The 25,088-nt window shown below is 38.4% G+C and overlaps 1 protein-coding gene across 1 annotated transcript in view; it reads right to left on the bottom strand.

Annotated features, from left to right (window-relative positions):
- ITGA2 (integrin subunit alpha 2) overlaps window positions 1-25,088 on the bottom strand; it is a 77,064-nt gene that overhangs the window by 43,410 nt on the left and 8,566 nt on the right. The window contains exons 2-4 of the mRNA XM_034440857.3: window positions 10,486-10,609; window positions 5,245-5,345; window positions 4,300-4,391 (exon numbers count right to left, since the gene is read on the bottom strand). Coding sequence (XP_034296748.2) covers window positions 4,300-4,391; window positions 5,245-5,345; window positions 10,486-10,609 — 317 coding nt within the window. The remainder of the gene's footprint in view (window positions 1-4,299; window positions 4,392-5,244; window positions 5,346-10,485; window positions 10,610-25,088) is intronic.

The raw sequence follows: 25,088 nt of genomic DNA, 5'->3' as shown, positions 1-25,088 counted from the left end.
AATAACTCCAAGTACAGTACAGTCCTTGACTTATGATTATTGTTATGTCCCTGTCAAAGTCTGAATCTGCGGGGTAAGATGAGCTGGAACAAGAGCCGACAGACAGTGAGAGGGCGGCTACGTTGGCCTTGGAGGAAACTGGGGAAGGGCAGAGTCAGTCCGGGCAAGGCTTTTCAGGATTAGAAAGGCTTGCAGACAAGGAGGAGCAGGAGAGACAGAGCTCAGGCGAAGAGCAAGGACCACTCCCTCCTAATCCTAGGGCATGCAGAGAAGAGAGAAGGCGAGAACAACGCAGACTGAGCCGGCTACAAGGGAGGAGAGTACCCACCTCCCTTTCATAAGGCACACCTGTGGACTGAGATGTAAGGAGGTGCTGGTGGGAGAGGCACTTGTTGGGAATAAGTGTTGAATCTGTGGAGCCTTGTGTGCTGACACCTGGAGATTACTGTTTGACTAACCTTGCTTATTGGACTGTTGGCCCTGGTTACTGCTTGGCTAACCTGGCTTACTGGACTGCTGGCCCTGGTTACTATTTGACTAACCTTGCTTACTGAATTACTCGCAGCCAGAGGCTGTTGAAGCTTTGCTCCAGGACTTGTAGTAAACATGGGGATGTTTGGGGCCAAAGTTGGATCAATAAAGGGGAATTAGACTTGTTCTTTGGCTGTGTTGCTTTCGTGCCAGGCCCCGGGTCATCACAATTATAATGGATGGCCCATTATGGCCCATTATGGCCATAAGTCATGACAATTGTAAAGTGGGTCTCCGTGTGACATTTACTTTTGCATTAATTTTGTGCTGGTCATTAAGCAAACATGTAGTCATAAAGTGAACTCATTTTTTGCTATGGGCTATTTTTGCCATAAATATTGGAAGCAAATGCCAGTTTTCAGCAAAAACATCACAAAATGCAGACATGTGACTGAGTTGCTGCAAACGGCTGGTTGATGAGCACCCAACATGTGGACATGTGACTCAGGGGAGAGTTGGGTCTTAGAACCTGGTTGTAGGTTCCATTGGGGGCAGGCACCATCATAACTTTGAATGGTTGCTAAGCAATTGATCGTGAGTTGACAATTATTATCAGTAAATTGCATTTAAAAATGTGGTACATAAATTACTTATTTTTATCAGAGAAAGCATAGTGTAATGATTAAGATCTTGGATGGGGATCAAGAATTTGCATGTTCAAATCCCCATCCACTCATGAAATTCATTAGATAACAAGAAATTAAAAGTTTATAGGAAAAAACTCAAAAACCTGTATCAGATTTTGGACTACTGAGTCCTATCCAATATGGCACTTTTTAACTGGTAAGTATTTGTGACAGCAAAACAAGAATTACGTTAGGACAAGATTTTGTAAAAGATATTTGTTATATTGTCTCCTTGTTTAGAGCTTATCTAATGGACTTGTCTTTAAATAGAGCAGAAAAGAAGAGCCGAGATGGCGCAGTGGTTAGAGTGCAGTACTGCAGCTACTTCAGCTGACTGCTAGTTCAGCAGATCAGCAGATCAAATCTCACCAACTCAAGGTTGACTCAGCCTTCCATCCTTCCGGGGTGGGTAAAATGAGGACCCAGATTGTTGGGGCCAATATGCTATTTAGTATACTGTCTTTGGTGTAAGCCGCCCAGAGTCCTCAGAGAGTGGGCGGCATAGAAATATGAATGAATGAATAAATGAATAAACAAACAAACAAACAAACAAATTAATTAATTAATTAATTAATTAATTAGAAACAGAACCTTTCTAACGTGAAGATTCCTGGTTTAAAAGCAACCTTGCTCTGTTTCAGATTTCTTAGAGCTAATTCTGAATGATGTAATATTTAATAATGTATCTAATTTTACAATACAGGAACTTCAAAGGTAGCTCTCTCTATATATAAACAAATACTCTAGACCCGTGATGGTGAACCTAAGGCATGTGTGCCACAGGTGGCACACAGTGCCCTCTCTGTGGGCATGTGAGCCATTGCCCCAGCTCAGCTCTGCCACACATGGGTGCATGCCTCCCACTGGCCAGCTGGTCTTTGGGTCTCTGCCACGCATGCAGGTGGTTGGGATGCATGCAGGGGGGCACACACAGGGGCTGCGTGCACATGCACAGGGGGTAGGGCACATGCGCGAGGGCAGCACACGCATTGCATTTTGGGAGTTCGGGCACGCGCTTTGGGCACTCGGTCTGGAAAAGATTAGCCATCACTGCTCTAGACAGAAGGCAAAAGTACTAAGTAAGATTCAAAAATCTCATCTTGAAATATTCTTGAATGTGGTGGGCAAGTTAAATGAAATGCAAAACTCACATTTAGTTTGTTTATTGTTTTTCTATCCAGCTGTGGATGGCTACTGCCTTAACATTCAACCCTTTCTTTTAATTTGTAATGGTAAACTGTGGTTGTTATTTTGTCAACAGTCCAGAAAATCATCACAACTGTAATGTAGCCTAGAAATAACTAAAGTTGCAACAAAGCTAAAGAAAAAAAAATAGGCCACTGATGTCTTATATATCAAGACAACCCTCCTTTCTTTCTCTTTTCCTTTCAAATTTATGCATACTACTTTTATTTTGCTATTTGGGTGTTGTAATTGTCTGGAACATAATGGCTTTAATTCCAACAAACACTAGCAGGGCTTCAGCAATTATCAGACTTAAATTAGGATAGTGTTGTGGCCTATCAGCTCCTGCCCCTCCAGCAGCCAAATCAGAGGAGAAGGCAGCGTGTGAGTCAGTGTCAGCATCAAGGCAACCTGAGAGCTCCAAGGGAGAAGAGGGAGTGGAGCTGGCAGAGAAAGAGACAGAGGCGGAGTCTGGGGCATCTGTCAGCCCTCAGATGGAGATGGCTGATGAGGAAGAAGAGGAACAGCTGAATCCAGTGCCTGACGTGCAAATGCGCAAAGGCAGAGGAGAGAAGAACAGTGGAAATCCATGGGCCGATCCTTGGGAAGGAAGTGCCACCACTGCTAGTGAAGTCCTACCCTAGCTCTGGAGATAAAAGGCAGGGGGTGTATATGAATAGATGTGGCAGACAACTATTCATCTTCCGGGTGGACTTGTTAGCCTACGTCAGGGGTCTCCAATCTTGGTAACTTTAAGACTTGTGGACTTCAACTCCCAGAATTCCTCAGCCAGCAAAGGAATTCTGGGAGTTGAAGTCCACAAGTCTTAAAGTTACCAAGATTGGAGATCCCTGGCCTACGGTGAGAGAGAAACTTTTTGCTGCCGGCACTCCTAATTAAAGGAATTTAGAGTTCACTTCAGAGGGTTTGTCATGTTTGGGGAGCTGGGTCAGAACAAATAGTCTTACATTCTCATACTGTTTTATAAATTCTAGTATTTCTTATGTATTTTCTACCTATAGGTCTTAGTTATAGCATTTAGATTACTCATTGTAAAATGTAATTGTAAGTTTATAGGACTGTTTTGAGTTTTAATATCTGAAATTTATCCTTAATGTTATCTTTACCTCATTTTATTCCATCAATATGAATTTTATTTTTATTTATATTTTAGTGTGACTGTGATGATCTTAGTTATATGCTGGCTGATGACCGAAATAAAAATTGATTATGTAAGCAAAATATCAAGTTATGTTTGGTTGGAAAATAATTGCAGGTAGTTTCTAGACTTTGTGGGTGAAATTTGGGATTATAGATGAAATTGTCAATTCCAAAGAAGATCCAAGGAAAGATTCCCTATTATATATGATACAGATAAAGCAACTTTAAATACAAGTAATCCTCAATTTACAACAGTTCATTTAGCCACTCTTCAAAGTTACAATGGCACTGAAAAAAATGACTCACAACCATTTTTCAGTTATAAACTTTGCAGCATCTCTATAATCGTGTGATCAAAATTCAGATGCTTGGCAACTGGTTCCTATTTATGACCGTTGCTGTGTCTCAGGATCATGTGATCCCCCTTTTATGATCTTCTGACAAGCAAAGTCAATGTAGAAACCAGATTCTCTTAACAACCGTGTTACTAATTTAAAAACTGCAATGATTCACTTAACAGGCATGGCAAGAAAAGTTGCAAAATGGGGCAAAACTCATTTAACAAATTTTTCACTTAACAACATAAATTTGGGGCTCAATTATGGTCGTTTGTTGAGGACTACCTGTATAATATCAAACAGATTGATATTTTCAGTCATGTATCCCATTTAGAAAATAGATTTACTGTTCAGGAATGATATCTGCTCAATATCTGCACAGAGACAAGCAAAAACTACTATAATTTGTCACTGATGGAAAGAACCTATATTTGTAGTGCTCACATCTTTATACTTACCAAAAAGCCTCCAGTTCTTGGATTTCTTACGAGAGTTAACCCTAGATTCATGTCCTTCTTTACCTCATTAACATTTGGTATGCTTGTAACAGCTAAAAAAAATAAATGAATGTAAATCTAAGCAATACATTAAAAAGTATAACATGAAACTTAGTCTATTTACAAGGGTGTCAAACTGGATTTCTTTGAGGGCTGGATCAGCATTGTAGTTCTCCTCCGTGAGCCAGCTGGGAGTGGGAGAGAGATGGGATGGACATTTTGGCCCGCAGAGTACTGCAGGAGGCAGTCCAGGCTGAAAATAAGGGGTGGAAGGGGCCACCCCCCAGCACCCCATTTTGGCTGCCAGAGGCACTGTGGGCCGGTCCTTTCTATTTCCAAGCTGGCCCCATGGGCCAGATTTAAAAACCCCATGGGTCGGATCCAGACTGTGGGCCTTGAGTTTGATACCCCTGGTCTATGAGTTAAACTGTGGAGCAAACATAGTGTGGTATTTCTCAATCTTGGAAACTTGAGTGGACTTGAGTGGACTTCAAATCCCAGAATTCCCTTGCCAGCTATGGCATCTTAAATATATTTGGTACACCATAGCTTACTGTTATCTGGTCAAACAGTCATTGGAAACAATCTCCTTTGCTAAAGGAGAAGCCAAACAAAAGACCTCCAGCTTTTGATCTCTCCAAGGTTGTGCATGGACTGTGGGGAGGAAGAAAATGCAGTTTTTTCCAATCCAATGCACAATGGTTTTATTCCCAAATTTATCAGAAATGGTCTACTTCTGACTGTTGTTTGGTGCAGCACCAATGGGATTGTGACCAATAGCTGGCCTTCTCAGATTCTGGGTCACTCATTAGAAATCAAGACGTGGATGCTGAAATTAAATGGTTGCTATTTTACAAAGTGGCCACCAAAGAATGCCTATCACAACAAACTAATAACAGAACTTACTCTGTAGGTCCATCTTGGAACATTTGGATCCCTGTTGACGAACAGCACATTTATAGATATCTCCCATTCTATTTTCACTCCAGGGTGAAGAAACAAGCAACCTGAAAAATTGACAAACTCTTATTAAACGTCCTGACATAATTGATAGAAGATTCAATTTAAATGAAAAACTGAAAAGAGCTATTTTGTTAATGTGATACTAGCCTTTCAAATCACATTTTTGGGTCTGCCAGAAGCCTTTCCTTACATGATGCTCTTCAAACAGGTAGCTTGCATCTCTATCATTTATCACTAATAGCCACTTTGAGTACTGATGACAATTATATTAGAAGAGTCAGAAAGGCAGTATGTAGGGCAGGGGTACCTGTAACTGATGTTCAAATAACTCAAGAAGTTCAATGATGCAATCAAAGACTCATTTAATTTTTATTTGTCTCACACACATACGGATATTCTCCCTGTGGACACCCCTGCTAGAACATTTCTATAAAGTCTGTTTTGGAGTAAATTACAATTAGTATGCAATGTGCTAGAAGTAGATATCAAATTCTATCAAACTTCTCTTTTAAAAAAACATTTGTCATTGATGTATTTTAAGAGCAAATTCTGAGACATTTCCAATATTACAGAGGAGGTATTGGGGGAGGTTGTCACATGCATTTGCCAAAGAAATATATTTAATTATAGAGTAAGTTACTCCCCATTTGTAACTTGTTCCTAGAAAGCATATCTTCTCCATCATGGTGTCTTTCTTGTGGAACAGCCTCTACCCCAACATAAGGACAACCTTCACTACTGATTTTCCAGAAGGCCATAAAGATATGTCTCTTTCCAAAAGTATTGGGAATCGGATGATCATGGAATTCTGGCATGGGGGATGGGGTTTTTTGATGTGTTGATATTGTGATTTTTTAAGGACCTCAGCCCCATTTCTTTTTAATGGATTTCTATAGTTTGGTTTAGGGATGTAGTGGCTCAGTGGCTAAGGCACTGAGCTTGTCGATCTGAAGGTCGGCAGTTCAGCGGTTCGAATCCCTAGCGCTGTGTAACGGAGCAAGCTCCCATTACTTGTCCCAGCTTCTGCCAACCTAGCAGATCAAAAGCACGTAAAAAGTACAAGTAGAAAAATAGGGACCACCTTTGGTGGGAAGGTAACAGTGCTCCATGTGTCTTTGCCATTTAGTCATGCCGGCCACATGACCACGGAGACGTCTTCGGACAATGCTGGCTCTTCGGCTTAGAAATGGAGATGAGCACCGCCCCCTAGAGCCAGAAACGACTAGCACGCATGCGCGGGGAAACCTTTACCTTTACTTTATAGTTTGGTTGATGTTTTTATATCTGCTCGCTGGCCAGACTCTCTGGGGGAGAGTTAAAAACCTAATAGCTCTTCCCCCTATCCCTTTTCCCACTCTTTTTTTTTTAATGGCATTTTAATTCTTGTTAAATGTGTATTGCTTATCTTTCCCTCTTCTTTTATTAACATTTGAGATATAGACATACACATACATAGAATCGTAGAGCTAGAAGGGAGCTTGGGGGGTCTTTTAATCCAACCTTCTGTCCAAGGCAGGAGTTCTTATACCTGTTGTGGCCCGCCAGTGGCCTGCGCGGATCGTGACTGATCCTGACGACGAGGAGGCTGGTGTGGTGTCGCGCCAGCAGCCTGCGCAGCCAGCGCTCGCGTCGGACAGCGAGGAGACTGAAGAGGATGTGATGCCAGAGACAGAGACTCAGCCAGGGCCTTCAGAACCTCCAGAGGCTCCTTCGAGTGGAGAGAGCGAAGTGGAGGAGCCTCTCCTCAATGCTTGGGCACGCAGGGCTGCCAAAAGGCAGGAGTGGCTACTCAGGAGGAGGAGGTCTACTCGAGAGTAGGGCTTGAGGATAATTGGCCACTCCCTTAGCCTATTTAAATCGCAGGCAGCTAGTGCTTTCTTGCTAGAAACAACTTCTCATTATTACAGAGCATCTTGGAGAGCGAGCGACTTCTTATATCTGGTTTTCTGGGCTGATTGCCAACCTTTGTCGGACTTTGTTCCTAATAACTTTGATAAGGACCCTTTGCACGGGAAGCCTGCATTCTTGAAAGGGGTTTGTTTGGAATTAAACAGTGTTTGCGAAAGCTTGGTATGTGTCACATTCTCTGGGAATCCGACGCTGGGGCAGAACAATATCATGCCAGACAAATGGTATGTCCAAACTTTTCTTGAAAATGTCCAGCAATGGAGCACCCACAACTCGGGTAGGCAAATCGTTCTATTGATTAATCATTTTCACTGTTGAAAAATTCTTCCCTTATTCCCAGGTTGGATCTCCCTCTGATGAACTTCCACCCATTTTTTCTTGTCCTGCCATCAGGTGCTATGGAGAATAAATTGACCCCCTCTTCTCTGTGACAGCCTTTCAAGCATTGGAAGATGATTATCACGTCTCCTCTAAGCTTTCTGCTCATTAGACTAAACATAGCATAGTTCTAGTGTCTAGTTTTTCTTAGACGTTCATTGTATGATTTAGTTTTCAGACATTCTTACTTTATACATCAACTTTTTGCAGTTTTGTGAATTGTTTCTCTCCTTTGCGCAATACTGTGACTAAGCTATTGTGGGGAACAATTAGTCAGCCTATTGAATGTCTTCCTCATGGATGTTCTTGCCATGGATTGAAATTCTGTGACATCAAGAACTGTTTAAAGATTACAGACTGTGGGAGGAAACAAATCCTTCAAGAATACATATGGGTGCAGCACCAAGTACCAATAAATGCGTAGCAGTGCATATCAAGTTCTACATAACTAAAGATACATGGATTTTAGAAAAGTATATTTCATGCTCTGCTGGCATAAATACAGAACCTTGGAAACTGCCATGGAAATGTCTTAGGCTCATTGCTAATGAGTTAATTCCTACTTAAGTACTTTGAAGCTCTTTTCCCAGATTTGCCCTCACCTGGGTTGAGTTCCCAACGTATTGATCTTTTCTCTTCCCAGCCTGCCCACCCTCCTCACAGTGGAACAGATTGTTTTGAAGCCAATCAATTCTTTAGTGTTCTCTCAATATGTCCAAACCATGTGAAGGGACATCTTTTATATTTAGTCGGTCATATTTTAGTTCAATCCACATTTTTATTCTTTCCACTTCATTCAAGGAGGGTTTTTTTTTTTTGTTCCTTCTGTCATAGGTAAAGATAAAGGTTCCCCTCGCACGTATGTGCTAGTTGTTCCCGACTCTAGGGAGTGGTGTTCATCTCCGTTTCAAAGCCGAAGAGCCAGCGCGTCCGAAGACAAATCAGTGGTTATGTGGCCAGCATGACTAAATGCCAAAGGCGCACAGAACGCTGTTACCTTGTCACCAAAGGTGGTCTCTATTTTTCTACTTGCATTTGTTACGTGCTTTCAAATTGCTAGGTTGGCAGAAGCTGGGACAAGTAACGGGAGCTCACCCCGTTATGCAGCGCTAGGGATTCGAACCACTGAACTGCCAACCTTTCGATCGACAAGCTCAGTGTCTTAGCCATTGAGCCACCGTGTCCCTCTTCTGTCATACTCAACTCTTATTTCCATATATTATATTGGGCAGAAACATAAGGTGGTTTGCATTGTCCCATTTTTCCTAACACTCTTTTACTTCTTGCTAATGATTGAAGACTGTCCAGAACCTTCTTACCAGTTTCTCCATCCATTTTCCTATCTTTAGTGAACAAACTACCAAGGTAAACAAAATTTATCTGCTTGTTGTAGTTTTTTTACCACGTGTTCCTAATACTTTTCATTCATAAAATATTCATTTTGTGGATGAATATATTAAAACATCATGTATCCTTATCTTATTCCCTGCTCAATGTTAAATTATTCACTAAATATTCTATTTGTTCTCATGCATATTTTTATTTCCTCCATATACTGTTCAACAATCCTTTTTCTACATTTGTATGTAAGTTCTATAATTCATGCCTATCACTCATTATGTTTCCTGCAAATCAACAAAGATACACCAATCTTTATTTCTTACATATGACTTCTTGAAAAGGACAAATCTGATTGGCACATGTACCTGGCATAAAGCCACATTGCCCTTCCCAAACTTGACTTAATGTCAACTTTTGTTAAGTATCTTAGGCATACTTATCAAACTAAGCAACTCCATCAAGGAACCACATTCCACATTTTAACATTTATAGACTTATATTATCTACAGTTGCGACTTTACCATTTTTCTATTGTCTCACAGCAAATAGGTAGTGAGTCGACTTACAACGATTCATTTAGTGACCATTCAAAGTTACAATGGAACTGAAAAAAGTGACTTATGATCTTAAGTCACTTTTTTCAGTTCCATTGTAACTTTGAATGGTCACTAAATGAATGGTTAGGACCGTTGTAGCATCCCCATGGTCACATAATCAAAAATCAGACACTTAGCAATTGGCATGTATTAATGATGGTTTCAATGTCCCAAGGTCATGTGATCACATTTTGCGACCTTCTGACAACCAAAGTCAATGGGGGAACCAGATTCACTTAACAGCCATTTTACTAACTTAACAACCGCAGTGATTCACTTAACAACTGTGGCAAGAAAGGTTGTAACATGGGGCAAAACTCGCAACAGTCTTGCTTAGCAACAGAAACTTTGGTCTCAATTGTGGTCCTAAATCGAGGATTACCTGTGTGTGGGTTCAATACAAAGGAGAGTGACCAGTATGGAAGATCTATTTGGAGAGGATTTGTACAGAAAGAATGAATAAGAACTGAATCACAAATCAAAGACAGAAGGAAAAATAAACGGTCAAGAAGAAGAGAAAGACTGAAAAAGCCATAGGTGGATCCTCAGATATAGAAAAGTGAGAATTTTAAAGAAGAAAGAATATATGTATCTTTAAATGGATGTGGTAAAAGCAAGAACGTCTTGTAAAGGTATAAAAATAGGAAGGTGTATATTGAGGAGTAACCTTGTAAACTAGAGTGTTGCCTTATTTCCTTATTTTAACCTTCTGCCGTAATTTCTTTGGATTACTTACTTCTTTTCAATATTTTGCATAAAGTTGGTTACTCCAAAAGGAAATAGTAAGATGTAAATGTATATATACTAATTTTATCTACAGCTCTTTGAAAAACAAGGAGAAAAATAAAATAGAAACCAAATTATCATTTCCTTAAAAAATAAAAAAAGAATCCTACACAGTATAACAAAGTTGATCCTTTCATCTTCTCTTTTATTGTGCAGAAAGTACAGTAATGCTTACCATTTGCCTTCTTGGTTTGCAATCTGTTGAACTAAATATCCAAATTGTTCATTTCGGGAACCAGAAAACACTTTAGCTCCTTCAAGGCCAATATTATGTGCTTCACAGCAATTTTCAAATATGTCTAGTAAGAAGAACAGAAATATTATCATAAAAAAATCAAGGCAGCGGTGCACTTCTTGTCTTAATATTAGTTACACTCATTCATGATATTTTTTATCACATTATCTATTCTAGGTATATTCAGTGTTCCCATTAACATATTGTATATTTCACTGGGCATAACACTTGATAGACCAGGATTTGTAGAAAGAATTCCCCATCTATACATAAGCCAAGGTTTGGTTATACATGGTTAATTTATATAGTATCTGCAAGCAAAACTAAAATCCAAACAAGCCACTCTGTACTGAAGAAAGTTAGCACCCACCCCTCTCCTAGAAGAATGAAATATTCTAGGAAATATTAAAAAGGCAGAATATTTCCCCTAAAAGAGAAATAAAAATCTTAAAAGGAAACAGTAAATCACCCCCAGCTCCCTGCCCCCAGCAGATATTTTGGTGCCAGCTTATCTACAAGACAAAAGACTGTCCACAAAACAGCCTATCCACAAAACAAAAGACCTTCACCTTCCAAAACATAATAGGATTATCTATCAGCAGAGCTCATCACATGGCACAACCAAGCCCCTTCATTACATCACCCAGCAAGGTTCCACCAAACTTGATTCAAACAAATATGACTCCACATGGGACTCTGACTGCAACCAATAGAATACATTCCTTGCCACAGGAACAGGAAGCTCAAAGGCAAGGCCCAAGAGAGAGTATAAATCTCTCTCCTCTCCATGTGTTCAGCTACCCAGAATCACAGGTGCTTGGTGGTTCTTCTTCACCATTAAACCATCTTTCCAAGCAGCCTCCATGTTTCCAGTGTCTTTCTCCCCACTTGGAACTGAACCCAGATGGGCATTTCTTCCAACAGTACCTTAGTATGTTTTGTGAACCTAGCCAAGATCTCAGCTTTATAGCATAGGTACCAACAGAATTAAACCCTGGCCTGCTCAAGGGAGCAGAAACATTTACAAGTTCAGACCATTTAAATGTAAATATTTGAAGAAGGGATCTCAGAATAAGAACTGACTCAGCAGTAAAAAAAAAAAAAAGGTAATGAAATAAAGTCACCTTTGAATTGAACTGAACTATGGCAACCTACATGGTCATAGTCATGCAATTTTCTTGAAAACGATAGCCAAGTTTTTGATACTGCCTTCTTCTAGTACATTTTTTTCCCTAATTTCCCAGTCTAGCTACAGTCCTGGCTTTTTCCAGGTGGCATATCTTTTAAGCAGACTGATATTTCCTACTGTTTTTGTTTTGTTTTTAAGTTCAAGAACAACTACGCATTAGCGGTAAACCCAACAAAATATAACTGTTTATATAATTTGCTATCATTGTAGAGCTCGTAGGAATAAAATTAAATATATTTAAATTTTTCTCTTGCAGATATTTAATGAATAAAGATATTTAGAATTCTGTACAAAGATAAACAGTGAAGAAAAGCTTTACATGTTGGGCTAAAAATATGTGGGAGTAAATTCAAATAGACACAACAATTTATCCCTTTTCCCAGTAGACCTCCTTGTGACAATTATAACTACTTACCAATATTTTGTTAACCTTTCAGTTCTCTACATTGGCAGAAACCCTTTCTTACTCGCAGCATCATAAGGACAGCTGTTCAAAAACAGCCATTTAAGTTTTTTAAAGTTGTGTCTCTGTAATTACCATGCACGGCATGCACATTGCAAAACTAGTTTATATTTTAAAAAACAAACAAATGTCCAACAACCAAGAATGACCTCATTAAAATCAGGAAACCTACTGCATGACCGAGCATTTCTGAGTATGAAAGGCCACTACCTGTCATAGAAAACAGAAACCTTTTCATAACCCCCAGACTGTTTATAGATAACAGTTACTGGAACTACACAATTGTGTGTGACATTCCCAGACATGTCAAGGTTATGGCATCTGTATGGTAGTCTAAATAGAAAATGCAAGTTCTTTGTGACTGGTAAAGATGGATATCGTCTAAGGTCCAAATGCTTGTTTGCTACTACAAATGAGAGTAGTCCTAGAATGGTATTATTTTACTACACTGTGAAAGTTTTGTGTTGCTACTATTGTACACACAACATTTAAGAGACACAGCTTACCATTCATTGTAAATTACAGACCAATTCTTGATAGTACATAGGTGGCTCAGTGGCTAAGACACTGAGCTTGTCGATCAGAAAGGTCGGCAGTTCGGCGGTTCGAATCCCTTGTACAGGTCTCTTGCGTGAGCAGGGGGTTGGACTAGATGACCTCCAAGGTCCCTTCCAACTCTGTTACTGTTATAATACTGATGTTTCTTATAGTGTGTGTATTAGTTTTCCCATAATGTAATAGCATCAGAAGACTTGCTGTTGACACTAGAGCTGTCAAACTCCTGGCCCGCAAGCCACGGGCTGGATGCGTCATGCACTGGCCACGCCCACACCCAGTTTAGCGAAAGGGGAAAAAGTTGTGATATGTCAGGTGACGACGCTGTGATGATATGAGTTTGACATCCCTGCACTAGAGGGTATTATTATTACTTAAATAACTGACTACAGTCTCTGTTTCAGCTGTAATTGTGCTGTCCTGTAGCAGTTATTTCTTCGCTGACAATGTCACTTCATTCTTCACCTGTATTTCAGTAACTGAAGCTGTAAGAAGCAACATCAGTCCAGACCACATATGTGCAATGCTGGACCTCTGCCTGACCACTTCCTAGTTTAAATACAATTAAAGTTTCTACAGACAAAAACACAGTTCTGTCACGGGGTTTACTCCACTGTGGCCAATCTCTACATGGAAGAAACCAAAGCCCTAAACTCCTTCACAAGAAGTCCACTCACTCAGTGGTATACGAATGTGGATGATACTTGGGTCAAGTTTAAAACACAGGAAGTGGAAGCCTTCACCAAACACATCAACTCTGTGGACAGATACATTAAGTTCACACGGGAAGATGTTAAAGAAAACAGTCTGATGTTCCTGGACTGTGCAGTACAAATCAAGGATGACAGAAACTTCAACATAGAAGGATTCAGAAACACCCACCTACCCACCCATAGATCAGTATTTACATTTTGATTCTAACCATCCACTGGAGCACAAAACCGGAGTGATTAGAATCCTGCACCACTGGGCTGAAGATCTGCCTACCAGCAAAGAGGGAAAAGGAAAAGAACTAAAATATATCAAGGAATCCCTCAGAACCTGTGGCTATCCCAACTGAACCTTCATCAAATCCAGGAAAAGATCCAGCAGGAGCTCCTCCACAACAGACAAAGAAAAGAACAATAAATGAAGCAATATTGTCATCTTTCTTTCTTTCTTTCTTTCTTTCTTTCTTTCTTTCTTTCTTTCTTTCTTTCTTTCTTTCTTTCTTTCTTTCTTTCTTCCTTCCTTCCTTCCTTCCTTCCTTCCTTCCTTCCTTCTTTCTTTCTTTTTCTTTCTTTCTTTCTTTCGCATATATAAGATAATAGATAAGAGTATAAACATGATTATGAATACATAAAATGAATACAACTAAAGGGAACATTAGGACAAGGATTGTAGGCATGCTGGTGCTCTTATGCACGCCCCTTAGAGACCTCTTAGGAATGGGGTGAGGTCAACAGTAGACAGTCTAAGGTTAAAGTTGTGGGGGTTTGGGGAAGAAACCACAGTGTCAGGTAGTGCATTCCAGGCATTGACTACTCTGTTGCTGAATTCATATTTTCTGCAATAGAGTTTGGAGCGGTTTACCTTAAGTTTGTATCTATTGTTTGCTTGTGTATTGTTGTGGTTGAAGCTATAGTAGTCATTGACAGGTAGGACATTGTAGCAGATAATTTTATGTACTACGCTTAGGTCAGACTGAAGGCAATGTAGTTTTAAGTTGCAGGACTATCTGAAAAGCTCAGGAGGATTTTCAACCAACACAACAAATGTATACACTTTAAACCCAAGAATACATTAAGGCAGAAGCTTGTCCATCCCAAAGATAAAACACCCAGGCATAAACAGAGCAATTTGGTATATGTGGTACAATGCAATGTATGCTGGGGAAACAAAACAATCACTTCACAAATACATGGAACAACATAGGAGAACAAACCCATCAGGACAAGATTCAGTAGTCTTATCTGTATCTGAAACACAAAGGTCACTCTTTTGAAGACAGCAAACTCCACATGCTGGATAGACAGGGCTGCTACTTTGAAAGAGGGTTCAAACAGGCTATCAATATTAAAATTGAACAACCCTCTCCATCAGAGGGGGAGGAATAGGATACCACCTATCCCCTAGTTATTACACAGATCTTTCAACAGTATCAAGAAGGTTCCACACTCATTTGCACTCTGATTCAGGTGACCCTGAAGATACAGATAAGCTTCCAAGTGGCCTCAACTACTCTCAGAGAGCTAACCACTGACCTTCAGAGTGCTAACAACCATATGATTGCAAAGAATATAAATCCTTCCATTCCCTACCATTCAACCAGAAATGAAGAAACTCCTTGGATGAGAAGTGAAACGGTTACAAGGGAAAAAAAACAAGGAAGTCCAATTTCCTTTTGAACATCATTGGGAGAGCACTTTGTGGGATAAATTGAGCTAAATGATGGAAACGGGCCCCAAATAATCCAATGTGCCACGCAAAAAGTTCCAGTCCAAGACTGATGCTACTGTAGATGCATAAATTAGAAGTTAACTTTATTATTATAGTATGAAAATAAATGCATGGAGAAGGATCCCTTCTATACTTCTTGAAGTTATTTAAAATGATGTCAATAGGATCTGGGACAACACCTCAAATAAAGAACATGTGAAAGTGAGCTAAACTACAATATGTAAAGTAATCCTTTTAAACCAATTGAAGTTTGAGGGCTTCCCCCTTTCTCATTCATTTTGGCATTATTTCTTATAGGAAGTTATCCCCAAAATATCTATTTTCTACAAGTACCTTGTAAATTCTCAAATGTGTTTAATGGAAATGGCAATTAAAATACGTACAACATTTCTTTTGTCATTTATGGACAAGCTAGGATTCAGGGCCAGGTAAAACTTTGAAGAGGGCTTTACTACTATATGAAGAAGTTTTGACTGGATGGCTATTCAAAACTATTTTGTGAATCAATGTGAACCTTTTTCTGAAAAAGTAATTCCATGTTCATACCATGTCATTTCTGGAGTCTCCTTTGCCACTATTGAGAAGGCTGGAGTAGGCCCTAGGAGTGAACTAAAATGTTTTGTCAAGGTCCTTTATTGTCAATTGCTGCATCTTGCTGATGCAAATAGAGTTGTTTCTAAAGTCTGTCTGCTATGCATAGGCCCACACGAATATTCTACTTTGTACTTTTAAATTAAGCTGTAGCATGCAGAAAAATGTATTCAAATATGCAAATAATTACATATGTCTATCTTTAACCCATGCAGAGCACATCATGAGAAAGGCGGGGCTAGATGAATCACAAGTTGGAATTAAGATTTCTGGAAGAAATATCAACAACCTCAGATATGCAGATGATACCACTCTAATGGCAGAAAGTGAAAGGAACTAAAGAACCTCTTGATGCAGGTAAAGGAGGAGAGTGCAATTGGCTTGAAATTCAACATGAAGTAAACTAAGATCATGGCTCCCGGCCCCCTCAATTCCTGGCAAATAGATGGGGAAGAAATGGAGGTAGTGACAGATTTTATTTTCCTTGGTTCCAAGATCACTGCAGATGGGGACTGCAGCCAAGAAATTAAAAGACGCTTGCTCCTGGGGAGGAAAGCTATATAGCTTACTAAATCTAGATAGCTTACTAAAAAGCAGAGCCATCACCCTGCCAACAAAAGTGCGTATAGTCAAGGCTATAGTTTTCCCGGTTGCAATGTATGGCTGTGAAAGTTGGACCATAAGGAAGAATTGAGGTGAACTTTGAACTATGGTGCTGGAGAAGACTCTTGCGAGTCCCTTGGACTGCAAGGCGATCAAACCGGTCAGTCCTAGAGGAGATCAATCCTGACTGCTCTTTAAAAGGCCAAATTCTGAAGATGAAACTCAAATACTTTGGCCACCTAATGAGAAGGAAAGACTCACTGGAGAAGAGCCTAATGCTGGGAACGATTGAGGGCAAAAGAAGAACGGGACAAAAGAGAATGAGGTGGCTGGATGGAGGAGTCATTGAAGCAGTCAGTGTGAGTTTAAATGGACTCACTTAAATGGACTTAAATGGAGGGATGGTAGAGGACAGGAAGGCCTGGATGAATGTTGTCCATGGGGTTGTGATGGGTTGGACACGACTTCGTGACTAAAAACAACATCTTTAACCTGTGAATCTATAAGAGCTTCTCTTTATCAAGTGTACATTTATTCAGCACTGTTATGAGAAATTTGTGAATTTCAAGAAAATTTACATATAAAAATAAATTAAAACTAATAATTACAACATTTTGCTGTTAAATTATGTTTCTTGTGAATCACTATGGCAAGACTTACACTCCTCATAAAATACAGCTGTATTTGATACATAGTCAAATACACCCATTCAAGCATAAGCAAGAAGTATAAGCAGGGCAGGGCAGGGCAGGGCCAGGAAAAGGAAAAGGAAAAGGAAAAGGAAAAGGAAAAGGAAAAGGAAAAGGAAAAGGAAAAGGAAAGGTAAGGTAAGGTAAGGTAAGGTAAGGTAAGGTAAGGTAAGGTAAGGTAAGGAAAGGAAAGGAAAGGAAAGGAAAGGAAAGGAAAGGAAAGGAAAGGAAAGGAAAGGAAAGGAAAGGAAAGGAAAGGAAAGGAAAGGAAAGGAAAGGAAAGGAAAGATGGTTGGCAGGCTGTAATGTTGAAAAAAGAAATATTTCACAGAGCAACATTTTCAGGCATATTCCAGTTGTATTTTTTGATTTTCCTGGCCTGTAACTTAAACAGTTAAATAGTTCAGTTTTTCACAAATTTAGAAGCATGACAATATATAAATGAAGTTTTTGAAATTGGTTGCCCAAATTGCGTCATATGAATTTCTTCCATTAACTCATATTTTTTTAGGGAAAAGGTGTAGAAACTAGTAGATATCTGTGTGAAAAACGACTTAGACTTATTTAACAAGGGGTTCTCCGGGGAACCAAAAAGTTCCCAAATCCTTTAAAGTTCCTCAAATTTTAAAGCCCAGCCAGACTTCTAGGAAAAAATCACTCAAAAAAATTGAGGACATAACATGTCTGATCACAATTTCGATATATTTGTGAGTGTCATTTTGGGTAGGTAATGAGAGTTCTGTTTGGAAAAGAAAAAAGATGATATATCTGCAGCAGGGGCAGGTTTCAAAACTCATTGCTACCGGTTCGCTCGCGGGCGTGTGCGTGACGCTTCTGCACATACGCAGAAGTGTCCGGGCAGGTGGGCAGAGCCTCCCGCTGTCACCGTTACAAGTTCGCCCAATCCGTTAGCAACCCACCACTGATCTGCAGCTTTTCGAACTTTTTCCAGATGGTACAATGTCTATTGCATCCTGGTGTAGATAAACATTTCTTAGAAAACTCAATGGCTTATTTTGCAAATACTTAAACTTGACAGTTGTAATACTGTAGTGGAAGTGTCAATTATTCTAATGTAAATAACTACAAAAAGCCTAAAGTCCCTCTCATTTCCTTCAGAAACTGTAATTAAGAACTTGAGCTTGAACAGGGAAAATGAACATTTTTGGCAGGATGCTTTATTATCTGGAGAGATTAAGTCTCCAGAGAGAAAATGATGTGACAATAGTTTTCCCACTGAGAATATAAATCTATTCCAATAAAATAAAATAAAAAAGACTGCCTAAAGTATACAACTTATAATGACCTTTCAATTTATTTCTTGTTTTTGTGCTATATGTTGCTTTTCTATTCTCCTATTCTCTATATCTCATTTGGATAAAACAGTAAAAATAAAATATTAATAAAATAAACAATAGGTACAAATAAAAAGTAGTAGCAGAAGTGGAACAACTAAATTTGCGACAAATTGCTATAAAACATGATTTATTTAGAGAAAATGTTTTCTTTTTTTAAGTTTTTGGAATGGCATAAATGTTCAGACTTAATGCTATAAAAATATAACTCTTTTTAGGATTTAAAAGTTACATGATTACAACATTGAAATCTCACACAAACAACTCTTTATTCAGGTGGAAGTCATAGAGTCTTCAATTCTTGTCTTCCAAATTGAAGGTTATATTTTTGATCTCCTGTGATTAAGGTCCCTTTGAAGACCAAACAAATGCTTGTCATCAGACAGGAATCAGGTCTAAATACTCAAAGATATGTTCATATTTTGAATTGTGATTGCATGTTTTTTAAACATGTACTAACCATGAAATATAGAAGCCCTAAATATTTTTTATAAAGGAAACTGACAAATAACAAGAAATGGTATTCAGAGGCATCCATCATATGCTCAAAACTGGCAATGATGAAAGCAGTTGTGAAAAGTTGTGACACAACTTTTGCCTTTTTTACATGTGTGTTGATAAATTATACACACGTTCAAAAAGGGCAGAGTCTGTATTGTGATGCCACAATGCTACTTTAATCATTTTGACCCCCCCAAAAAATATCTCCAATTCTATGGATGTTTCTGGGGGACACTAATACAGAATTGTTGTAGAAGTAGAAGAAGGTGGACTTCTTTCTTCTAACTATTTGGGATCTGGCTGAGGAGAAAAAGCATCTGTAGAAATACTAGATATAACAAGATAGGAAATGCTTAGTTTTCCATCTTCCATATGAGCAAGATGAATACCTACCTCTCTTGAGAAATCTATAATGGGAAAGGTGAAAAGAAAGAGAAAAAAATGAACAGTAGCAAAGTGGATGGACTCAATAATATTAATGTTGGATGTATCACTGGAAGATCAGAAGGGGCAAGTTCAGGGCAGGTGATCTTAGATCAGGGGTCGGCAACCTTAAACATTCAAAGAGCCACAAAGGTCCTAACCGGAAGCCCCCCGTTCAATTCTGAAGCCAACCGGAAGTCTGGTTCCCCCACCATAGTCTCCTCCTAGCGCGGCATCCTTTTTCTTCTACCTGTCTTAACCAAAAGCTCTATCAATTTTGGAGCCAACCGGAAAACCTGCCCCTTGCCATAGTCTCTTCCTGGTGCGCCGTGCTTTTCCTCCCCATAACAGGGAAGCTCCTCTCAAAATTGTGGCAGCAACAGGGAGCCGCAGCAGAGGGATGAAAGAGCCACATGTGGCTTCAGAACTGTGAGTTGCTGACCCGTCTTAGATGAAGTCTATCTATCTTGTCACTAGGAGCCAACATCAGCTTGATGGATTATAATCAAAACAGTAAACATTTTTACCATCAAACATGATTACTTATTACCCTTCGATTGGCTTTAAAACCAATTATTACAAATTTTTCTACCTCCCAATTTTGTGCAAATACAATTCTTGCTGCTGTTATTATGTGTATAATTAAATACGTATCTTCTTTACTATATCTCTCTGGTAAAATGCCCAATAGAAAAATCTCTGGTTTTAATTCTATACGCTGGTGTATCATTTCCTCTATCCTGTATTCTAATCCAATAGTTTTTTGCTTCTATACATGACCACCACATATGATAATATGATCCTGGCAAGTGCAAACATTTCCAACATTTAGCTGATTTATCCTTAAACATTTTTGCTAATCTTTCTGGTGACATATGCCATCTATAAAACATTTTATGTAAGTTTTCTTTATATGCAGTTGCCATTGTTAATTTATAATTCCTTTCCCATAGTTGTTGCCATCTCTCTAATTCTATTGTATAACCAAAAATTTTTGCCCATGTTATCATTGCCACTTTTACTTCGTCTTCTAATCTAATTTGCAATAAGTAATTATACAATTTCTTAATCATTTTTCATCTGTTCCAGTCATTATTTCATCCAGTTCTGATTTTCCCAAATTAAAACCATACTGTTTCAAGTCTTTGTCGTATCTTGATTGTATTTGCAGTCGCATATACCAGTCTGTCTCAATCCCTTGTTTTTCTAGTTCTTGTTTCTGTTTTAATTCTCCCTTCTCTGTTAAATGTCCTTATATTTCACGATATTTTCCATGTTAATCATATTTGGACGTGTCAACGTCCATCCCGCTTCTATTGTTGAAAGCCACATTGGTATTTCCATATAATGTTTTTCTTTCACTTTCTCCCCTACTGTTTAACAAACCATTCCTTACACAATGTCTCTGGAAGTATCCATGTATCCTGTTTTTCCCGTACCATAGAAAAGCATGCCAACCTAATTGCAAATCATGTCCTTCCAGTAATACAATAATCTTGTATTTCTCAATAAAATCCATTCTTTAATCCAAGTTAACATCGCTGCTTGATCTTAAAGTTCCCAGTTTGGTAGGCCAAACCCTCCTCTAGTTCTAGAATCTTGGAGCAGTTTGAGGTTAATTCTTGCTTTTTTTTCCTTGCCATATGTATTTCCACATCATTTTATTCAAATTTTCAAAATATTTTTTCTCCAACTTTATTGGAATCGTTTGAAAGAGAAACAAAATTCTTGGTAATATATTCATTTTAATTAACACTATTCTTCCCATTAGTGATAACTGCAAATTTTTCCAAATCTATCTCAATTTGATTTCTCAGTTTATAGTAATTATCTTCCTTTACCGTAATACACCTTGAAGTTAATTGGATGCCCAAATATTTCACTTTCTTCACTACTTGAATATCTAACTTCTCCATTAGTTGCTTCTTTTGTTTTTCTCTCATGTTTTTAACTATAATTTTTGTCTTATCTTTATTAATTTTCAGTCCCGCTACTACTCCATATTCCTCTACTTCTCTATAGTTAAAACTATACTGCTCAAAAAAATGAAGGGAACACAAGCAGAAGACATCCGAGATCTGAATGAATGAAATAGCCTTATTAAATACTTTGTTCATTACATACAGTAGTTTATACACTGCTCAAACAACTAAAGGGAACACAAAACTACTGTATGTAACGAACAAAGTATTTAATAAGGCTATTTCATTCATTCAGATCTCGGATGTCTTCTGCTTGTGTTCCCTTTATTTTTTTGAGCAGTGTATATATAAAAACCAATCGGCAAAGGTAATTGTAAATGGTGAAATGACAGAAAAAGTGGACATTAGAAAAGGAACCAGACAAGGATGTCCACTATCTCCGTTATTATTTATTTTGACTCTAGAAATCTTTTTTTTTTTATTTAAAAAGTTTTACAAATACATTTTCTCCCCAGTTTCCCCCCCCCAAGCCCCGCAAACCGTCCCTAACCCTCCCCTTTCCCCCCCCCAGGACTTCCACAAGATAAAATCCTAATCAAAAATACTTTTTATAAAACTTAAACCCCTCCACCCCCTGTATACTATTTATACCTTCATAAAACTCAATTAATCTATCCCTACATAATACATTCATTCAGCTAAAAGCTATCTGATATTTCCTAGTTTGATATTTATTCTGCACATAATCTATCCACATTTTCCACTCCCATACATAAGTCTCTTGAGTTCAGTCTTTTAAATATGCTGAAATCTTCGCCATCTCTGCAAAACTGGCCATCTTCAAAGTCCATTCTTCAATAGTGGGCATAGCATCATTTTTCCAATATTGACCTATCAATAATCTCGCTGCTGTCACCATATACAATATCAGCTTTGTTTCACCCAATGTAAAACCCTTAACTATACCCAATAAAAACAATTGTGGAGAAAACTGAAGTTTTTTCTTCAAAACATTTTGCATAACCCACCAAATTTTTATCCAAAAAGCCTTCACTTTCTTACAAGTCCACCACATATGATAATATGTGGCATCTAAGCAATCACATCTCCAGCATTTTGGTTGAACATTAGGATACATACACAATAATTTCTTAGGATCTAAATGCCACCTATAAAACATTTTATAAAAATTTTCCCTCAAATTCTGCGACTGTGTAAATTTAACATTCTGGACCCATATTTTTTCCCATGTTTCCAACATCACTGGTTCTGCAAAATTTTGTGCCCACTTTATCATACAATCTTTAACCAATTCATTTTCCAAGTCCCTTTCTAGCAAAACATTATAAACCCTCTTAATATGCATTGGACCTTTCTCTTTTATATGTCTAACCAATTCTTCTTCATGCATCATTATACCAGTTTTTTGTTCTTCTTTCCATCTCAGTTGAAGTTGATTATACTGTAGCCAAGTTAAATTAATCCCTTCTTCCAACAGTATTTCTAATGTCTTTAATTGCCATCTGCCCCATCCATAAAAAGACTTCTAGACTCTAGAAATCTTAAACAGAAAAATAAGACAAGATAAAAAAATAAAAGGAATAAAAATTAAAAAAGAAGAATATAAACTACAAGCATTGCGGATGATTTAGTATTTATTATGGAAGAACCAATAGAAACAGGTCCAAAGTTAATTGGGCAGCTTTCTTGAACATAAAGACAGGGAGGGGAGACATGCATTACAAACTCCTGATCTGGACTATCTTGAATAATTGACAGTCCTTGTGTATTTCCTTGCTTTTAATCCAATTATCAGTATTGAGTCCTCTATAGAAATACAGAGCAGGGCTGGGGACCACTAGATGTTGAACTACTTGTCTCAGCATTCTGCACCATTGGTGATGACGGTTGAGAATTGCAATTCAATAATGCCTCGAGAGCCACAAGTTTCCATCTCTAACATAAAGTAAACAGGCCTGAATGGTATTCCAGTAACACTGTATTTATTGCTGGTTCCAAAAATAAATAAATAAACAAAATAAAGCAGCCCTTCTCCCCAAGTGTTTTTTGTAGATAAAAGGAAAACAAAAGTTCCTATGGAGCTTGTTCTTTGTTATGATCTCCTCCCTTTGTTTTTGAAGGGAAATGCAAGTAAACCTGCACAATGTTGATATAACATGGGGGGTTTTTTGCATTTGTATTTCAGCAAACATTGCTTAATAACAACAACATTCCATATATGTTTACCCCAGAAGTAAACTCTATGGTATTCAATAGAAACTATGCTTAGAAGAAAGGATAAAAAGATTAAGAACTGGAAGAAATGGGTGCTTTTCGTGGAAGAAGGTTCTAGACCACCCTCAGCCACGGAAGCTCATTTTGGGTTAGCCACTTTCTCTTAGCTGAGTTATTGGAATGTTGTTGTGGGGAAAAAGTACTCTGTGTGCAACTGTGAGCTCTGAAGGAAAGCAGATATAAATCTAACGAATAAAAGAGCCAAAAAAATCTAATGGACTAGTTTGCTAAGGTTTCCTTTATTATTAATTTGCAAGGGATGGAGAAGGGAAGAATGTTTTAACACTTATCTGGTGTCACCCAATACAGGAAACATCTATTTCTAAGTCTGCTTCCCCTGTTCTCCACACCCCTATTTATATCCGCAACAGTGAAGAGGAGCAAGCAAACTGATCAATGAAGAACAGTCCTTGTTCCATTCCTTCCACAAATATAGCACGGTATTGTTTTTTTTTTCAAATTGGATTTCTTCTTCTAAAATTGATCTGACTGCCACAACAATTGAGGGCAAATTTATTTGCCACAATGTCACAGATGATCAGATGACACTCTGGGGCCACGGAAGTAAAACGCCACTCAATACTACCTCTGGAATCATTAACTAACCGTGGGTACTAAAAATGACTGTTTTCTAAATGTGCACATTCTGATGGTACTTGCCAAACCCAAGAGTATTTTGAACATATTATCTGTATTTATTCTGTTCACAAAGGAGGCTTCTGTACTAGTAGGTCAGGAAGAGTGCTGAAAGAAGGGCCAAATCTGGAACGGTTCTTGCTGCATTTTTAGAAACAAAACTTTGTGAATGCCAAGAACAGAAATATGGGCAGAACACTGTTCTTGAGTGTTTGCCTTAAAAAATTAAGGCAATGCTACAATCCTAATTATGCTTTCTAGGAAGGGTGACCTTTTTACAATTAAGGGTCAAATTTCCGCAGGGTACAGCTGTTGAGGCTGCATAATGGCAGAGGATGGGACCATGGCCAATAGTGCAGAACTGTACAATTTCCTCTCTGTGTTGTCCTACTATTTCCTCTCTATTTTCCATTCTTTGCCTGCCTCTCTGTGCCCAATTCTGCAGCACAATTAGAGTTAATTTAAACTAAACTTAAAACTATTTGTAGTTTTAAGTTTAAGTTTCCCCTGGATTCATGACCATAACATGCATTATTTGTTCATATGATCAGACTGAATCCATCTATTGCAGAATGAAGACCTATTCACTGTAAATCTACCAAGTCCAAAGTTGGTTGGCAGACAGTTGTTATTGTTTTTAAATTTCTCCACATAAGAACCAGGCTAGAAAGCAGGAGACCATGAGTTCAAATCCCATGAAAGCTAACAGGATTTTTTGGCGAGTCACTCTTTCTCAGCCCAACTCATTTCAAAGGCTTGTTGTTGTGGGGAAAATAGGAGGACAAAAATGTGTTGGATATGTTCGTCACCTTGAGCTATTCGTAAAAATATTAAATGTGGGGTTTAAAGAAACAAACAAATAGGCTAAGTGTCATGAGTGTT

Source organism: Pantherophis guttatus, chromosome 2 (assembly GCF_059756535.1).
Source record: "Pantherophis guttatus breed Tessera chromosome 2, ASM5975653v1, whole genome shotgun sequence".
Classification (NCBI taxonomy): domain Eukaryota; kingdom Metazoa; phylum Chordata; class Lepidosauria; order Squamata; family Colubridae; genus Pantherophis; species Pantherophis guttatus.
Note: the sequence above shows the minus strand (reverse complement) of the source record. Positions and strands in the feature narration are given on the sequence as shown.